Source organism: Callithrix jacchus, chromosome 3, assembly GCF_049354715.1.
Source record: "Callithrix jacchus isolate 240 chromosome 3, calJac240_pri, whole genome shotgun sequence".
Lineage (NCBI taxonomy): Eukaryota > Metazoa > Chordata > Mammalia > Primates > Cebidae > Callithrix > Callithrix jacchus.
This window is the reverse complement of record NC_133504.1, coordinates 124,203,499-124,209,754: the sequence shown is the minus strand read 5'-3', so window position 1 is coordinate 124,209,754 and position 6,256 is coordinate 124,203,499. Positions and strand designations below refer to the sequence as shown.

Sequence of the window (6,256 nt, the reverse complement as noted above, 5' to 3'; positions counted from 1 at the left end):
TCTCTTCACTTTCTGCTAAACCTGTTTACCTCCCAGGAAGGGCAGAATTTTAAAACCTTGCCTTTCTAGAATTCTTATTTTATCCAAGATGCCTACTCTTACTGTAATAAAATTTAGATATGTTTCCACTCTGTCTCAAAAATCACATTTTATTCTGAGAAGGGTGGTTAAAAGATACAAAGAAGATGAAAATAAGCAAGACTAGTTTCAACATAGTTTGTGGTTCACTCCCTAATTCCTGGCTAACCATTGCTTGGTGCTTTGCTCTCTTTATTTGAGAATCTCCTTCCAAACACACTTTTGTTGATTTTTCTTGCTCAACTCTACCCTTAGACTAGACATGCTCATGACTTAACAGATTTTATAATGTTCAGTGATATAAAAACTCACACAGAGCCCAGCATAGAATATATGCTCAATAAATTTTTGTTAAACTATTTAGGGATGTAATAGAATTTTCCAGTGTGCTAGGATGTCTTGTTTACAATATTCTCTTTTTTTTTCTGTTTATTTTAGACTTCCAATGCTGAAATAATAAAGTTTTTGAATGTAAATTTTGTAAGTTGTGATTATTTACTTTAAAGTGACTATACTTATCACTGGCAGAGTAAAAATATGTAAGAAAACATATCAAGATATTCTATAAGAAAACTATGGTATTTTCTGGAACAACAACAAAAAAGTTCAAATAAATTAAATAAAATGGTTCAAATAAAAAAGTCCAAATAAAGTTCAAATAAATTTAAAAACTTGTCCCAATATCAGATTACTTAGTAGGTGACAGAGTGGGAATTTGGAACTCTGCTCTCAACACTGCACCACGCCACTTTTCTCAACTGTTCTTCCTCGAATGACAAGATTACATTACATGTAACATAGTATTATTGGCACACAAAATAGGACCTAAACATAAATAGCATACTGTATATGCTGTAATGATTAAAGGAGAAGAAATAAGTTCACCTACTTCAACTGGTACATGGACTTTGTGGAAGTACTCATGTACTAAGCATGTAGTTTACAACTTTTGTGCTACTAAGGAATGCGTTAATGATCTCACCAGTATAGGCTCAATACGTTAAAATGTTTTGTCTATAAAATAAATGTATATATCACATAATAGCCAAAACTACACATAAATAAACATGTAATAAAGCAGTAAATGGAAACTGCAATTCTTCTCCTTAGTTTTTCTCCAATTATTCAAAGTAGCTCAGGTATCTCACTCATAACTCTAGTGGTTTACCACTGAAATCTGTCAAGGCCAGCTCCTGAGACATAACACAGTATTGGCACTATGTTTATACTTCATGAGATGCAGGTGTCTCTTATTTTTGTGTGCAGTTATCAAGTTATGCTACTTTGTTGCAGAGAAAGGGTAGTTTATTTGCCGCTTGCTGCTGCCTGAATTCCTTTATTCTGCAAATATTGAAATCTGGGGGTAAGGTTGTACAAACCCACTGTGCCGCTCATTCAATATAAAACCATCTCTTTTATTTATTCTCTCTGCTGTTGAGTTAGAAAGAGCTTCAAGTTTCTCTTCCATGAAAATGTATGAATTACAATATGTTCTGTGATGGCCATTGAGTCATATACCAGATGTTTAAAAATAAAGTCACATTTTGCCTAACGATGAGGATACGCTCTGCAAAGTTCGTCACTAGGCAATTGTTTTCATTGTGTGAACATCATAGACTGTATTTAAACAAACCTGGTATAGCCAACTATACACCTGGGCCATATGGGATAGCCTGTTGCTCCTAAGCTACAAATCTGTACAGTATGTTACGGTACTGAATACTGCAGGCAATTGTAACACAATGATAGGTCCTTGTGTGCCTAAACGTATTCAAACATAGAAAAGATACAGGAGAAGTGTGGTCAGATACAAAATGGTACACCTGTAGAGAGCACTTACCATGAATAGACCTTGGAGAACTGGAAGTTGCTCTGAGTGACTCAGTGAGTGAGTGGCGAGTGAATGTGAAGGTCCAGGACATTACTCTCTCATCCTGGAGGCTGTAAAAACACTGTACACTTAAGCTACACTAAGTTTATAGGAAGTATTTTTCTATATTCAATGATAAATTAACCTTAGCTTACTGTAATGTTTTTATTTTATAAATGTGTTACTTTTCTTTTTTCACTGTTTTATAATAATTATATAGAACACAAACACATTGTACTGCTGTACAAATATACTTTTTCTTTTCTAACCTCATTCTATAAGCTTTTTTATTTTTAATTTTTTTACCTTTTAAACTTCGTTGTTGAAAACTAAGACACAAATATACAAATTTGCCTACACAAGGTGAGAATCATTGATCACTGTCTTTCACATTCATTTCTTGTCTCATGGGCAACAACACACATCAAGTGGTCATCTTCTAAGGTAACAATGCCTTCTTCTGGAATATTTTCTGAAGGGCCTGCTGGAGGCTGATTCACAGTTAACTTTTCTTCCATTAGTAGTAGAAAGAATTCACTCTAAAATGATGATTGAAAAGTATGATATAGTAAATACACAAATCAGAAACTTATTTATTATAATTATAAATGTTTATGTACTGTATGTAATTCTATGTGCTATACTTTTATGCAATTGGAAGCACAGTAGCTTTGTTTATACCAGCATTACCACAAACACTGAAGAATATGTTGGTTTGCTATGATTTTACAACAGCTACTGTGTCACAAGGCAATGGTAATTTTTTACCTTCTCTACGATCTTATGAGATCATCATCATATATACAGTCTATTATTACTGCTGAAAACATTGTTATGTGATGCATGTAAGTCACAGAGAATTGCTATTGAAGAGATAATTATCTGATGGGAGAGGCAGACAAGTGGAAAAACAATTGCAACCATATGTGACACGTGTCAGTACAGATGTATGATCCAATTGTATGTTCTCATCGCTCCAATTGAATAGACATATGAGCACGTCAAAGCCTCATCATCATCATTTTCAACACATTATCTTCATTATTGTAGCTACTTTGCATTGAGTCCCTACTGGTACATTGAAATAGTGATAAACGTTATGATCTCTAGCTTCACAGTGTTTTCCGTTTAAGAAACAAAGCCATTTTAAAGACATAAATACACAGATATGTATAAATTATATATATATATATATATATATATATATATATATATATGTCTACAATGTTTATGTCTGTTTGTGTATTCTGTGAGAAATAGGAAGAACAGAGTTCAGCAAAACAGAACAAGGGAACATGATTACACATAGTTGTCAGGGAAGGCCTGTATGAGAAAGTGATATTTAAGCTGATACCAGAAATATGAATAGGTCTAAACCCACCAAATAGGTGGGTGTTGCGAGGGTAAGAGAAAGAATTGCATATTCCTACAAATATCCAGGCTTGCTGACCATTAGAATGTCAGCTAGTTCCATGCAGTGGGTCCCTGACACCCTTTGCCACTGTTAATCAGTGTGACAGGGAACTTCTGGCTTTGCGTTAAGGGTGTACCTTGCCCTGATCAAGAGCCAAAGTCATTCTTTTTCAGAGAAGGGTCCCATTCTTTTTCAGAGACGGTCCCTATGGATCTCTTCCCCTTTCCTGTGTGGGATTCTGTTGCATCCGCTCCACCCTCACCTCCCAGATGCCCTGAGTCCTCCTGCAGAAAGCATCACTGCTTTCTGTCAATAGTGCAGACCATCTCACCCTGTCACTGGTACTGACTGAAGACACAGCAGACTCTGGGAGATGTGGCCTGGCAAACTCTCTTGTCCTCTCTTCTGGGCAATTATTTAGGATGGAAAGAACGAAGAAACAGCCAGGCACTACGGTTTTTTTTTTTTTAAAGAATGCATTCAAATATTACTTCTGAAATTTTTCTAAAAGTAAAAGTAACGGGAAAATAGACCTTGCATCCTACAGTATACCAGGGATTGTTGGTGGAGCCTGGTTAATCCCATCCAGAGACTAGTAAGTTTTCCACATTCAGGGAAATTCAGAAGAGTCATGGCCTAGAGACCAAATTCAACTTATTAGTAGTAGAAAACAATTGCAGATAACATACCCTTCACACTCACAGCCGCCAAACTCAATAGTAATCAACACTGAAGTCAGGAGCATATGGGCAGTTCTTGAGTTGGGAAGGATACAAGAACTGTCTGGGTCCGGAAGCCACCTGCTGTGTAAGGTGAGTGGAGAGGATTCTACTATGAAACAACACAGAAAACACTTCTCTTCTAAGATGCAAGTACTGTTTCTAACTCCACAAATGTAAGTATATATACACATTAAGGTTTGAGGTATGCATCCTTCTACCAGCACCCAGTCAAGGCAGCTGCCCGGAGGAGTCTTGTGTATTGTAATCTTGGCTGGCCAGAGTCTGAGCCTTCACAGCAGTGTCTTAGCTTCTGCACTACAGTTCCTCAGTGTCCACCCCAGGCTTCCGGACTGGAAGGACGGGGGCGGGGAATAAAAGTTGCTGGTAAGGCCCAGAAGTTACTACCTGCAGAACCCCAGCCCGACTTTCCCTGCGCCCTGGGATCCTGCTGAAACCTCCGCGACAACATGAGCTCCGCAGCAGCGTCCCGCGACTCCCACCCGGGGCTGCTGCTCTTGGGGTTGCTGCTCCTGCCAGCTGTGGTCGCCTTCGCCAGCGGTGAGAGCAGAAGCCAGGCTGTGAGGGCCGGCAGCGGCGAGGGGGGTCCGGGAATCCCTGGGGCCGGGGAGGAGTCCTCCAGGCTACTGATAGCGGCTACACTTAGCGCGTGCGTGCCGAGTGTGCGGGCACCGTGCCAGGCGCTGCATGTGCACCTCGCCACCTGGTCAGCACAACTTCTCTCCGAGGGAAGTATGATTTATGGCTAAGGAGAAGAAGGCTGGAGGTAGTGGAAAAGGTCCCTAAAGTACCTCTGGCCATGACCTCCTCCTCTTTCCCTCCCCCTCCCCCCTCCCCTCCCCGCCCAGCTGAAGCTGAAGAAGGAGATGGGGACCTGCAGTGCCTGTGTGTGAAGACCACTTCCCAGGTCCGTCCCAGGCACATCACCAGCCTGGAGGTGATCAAGGCCGGACCCCATTGCCCCACTGTCCAACTGATGTGAGTCCTTACACTGCATCAGTCAGTGCCCCCTTCTGTGACTCCTCTGCCCATCCCACCCCTTCTAATCCTATCAGCAAACCCAAGGACTGAAAGGCCACTTCTTCTCTTTTCCCTGCCAGAGCCACACTGAAGAATGGGAGGAAAATCTGCTTGGACCTGAAAGCCCCACTGTACAAGAAAATAGTTAAGAAACGATTGGAGCATTAGCTACTAGCTGCCTAAGTGTGCACTTTCAATCTAACTGTGAAAGAATCTTCTGATGTTTGTATTATCCTTCTTATATTAAATTAACAAAATAAATGAGGTTCTGGTATAGTCAATCTATTCTTTAATAATACTGCAAAAAGTAATGCTTACACATCACAATTTTATATTTTAAAATTTTCAGAATTTTAAGCAAAAAGCATTATGAAGGAAGGTTTGGTTTAATACAGACTGATTTTGTTGGGTGTTGTATGTTAGCTGATACATGTTTGTTCATTTCTATGATTGCAGTACTTTATAGCTACATATTTACCTTTTTTGTTACAATTAGCTTGCCAATAAATATTAGTAGCACTTAAGCATTAATTCCTTAACAATGGAGATATTAAGATTGTGGAAGCTAGGAGAAGTATGAGGTAATATTTTCATTCATCCTTTAGGAAGGCATTGCTCTATTTTGGGGAGAACTGAAGGTGATGTAATGTGGGCATATTAGTTTTCTGTTGCTTCTGCAACAAATTACCACAAACTCGGTGGTTTAACCAACACCATTTTATTAGCTTGTAGTTCTAGAGGTCTCAAGTCCAAAGTAAGTCTTAAAAGTTAAACTCAACGTGTCCTCAGAACTCTATTCCTTCTGAAGGCTCTAGAAGAGAATCTACTTCCTTTTCTTTTTCACCTGTACTTCTTGCCTCACAGCCCCTCCCCCAATATTCAACCTGCATCACTCCAACTTCTGCTTCTCCTCTGTCTCTGCTGACTCTTCTACCTTTTATATCCTGCTTACCTCTCATAAGGAGGCTTGTGACTACATTGGGCCCACTTGAATAATTCAGAAACACTTTCCAACTCAAGATCTCTAATACATCTGCAAAGACATTTTTTTTTTTGCCATGTTAAGCAACATATACATAGTGTCCAGCAAATAGAACACAAGGATCTCAGGGTGGGGGCATTATTCAGCCTACC

The 6,256-nt window shown here is 39.4% G+C and overlaps 1 protein-coding gene across 1 annotated transcript; it reads left to right on the top strand.

Moving 5' to 3' along the window:
* The first annotated feature begins 4,477 nt into the window (after positions 1-4,477).
* Positions 4,478-5,686, top strand: LOC100402310 (platelet factor 4-like). The gene is made up of 3 exons (XM_002745757.7): positions 4,478-4,642; positions 4,951-5,080; positions 5,203-5,686. The coding sequence occupies exons 1-3, from the start codon at positions 4,552-4,554 to the stop codon at positions 5,288-5,290; spliced, it is 309 nt and encodes a 102-aa protein (XP_002745803.3). The 5' UTR covers positions 4,478-4,551; the 3' UTR covers positions 5,291-5,686.
* Positions 5,687-6,256: the final 570 nt, after the last annotated feature.

What these genes read in the sequence shown, in the direction of transcription:
- LOC100402310 (XM_002745757.7), top strand. Translation starts at nt 4,552, where the DNA reads ATGAGCTCCGCAGCAGCGTCCCGCGACTCCCACCCGGGGCTGCTGCTC. An exon ending in TGTGGTCGCCTTCGCCAGCG is followed by an intron (nt 4,643 to 4,950) that starts GTGAGAGCAGAA and finishes CTCCCCGCCCAG; the next exon opens with CTGAAGCTGAAGAAGGAGAT. An exon ending in TGCCCCACTGTCCAACTGAT is followed by an intron (nt 5,081 to 5,202) that starts GTGAGTCCTTAC and finishes TTTCCCTGCCAG; the next exon opens with AGCCACACTGAAGAATGGGA.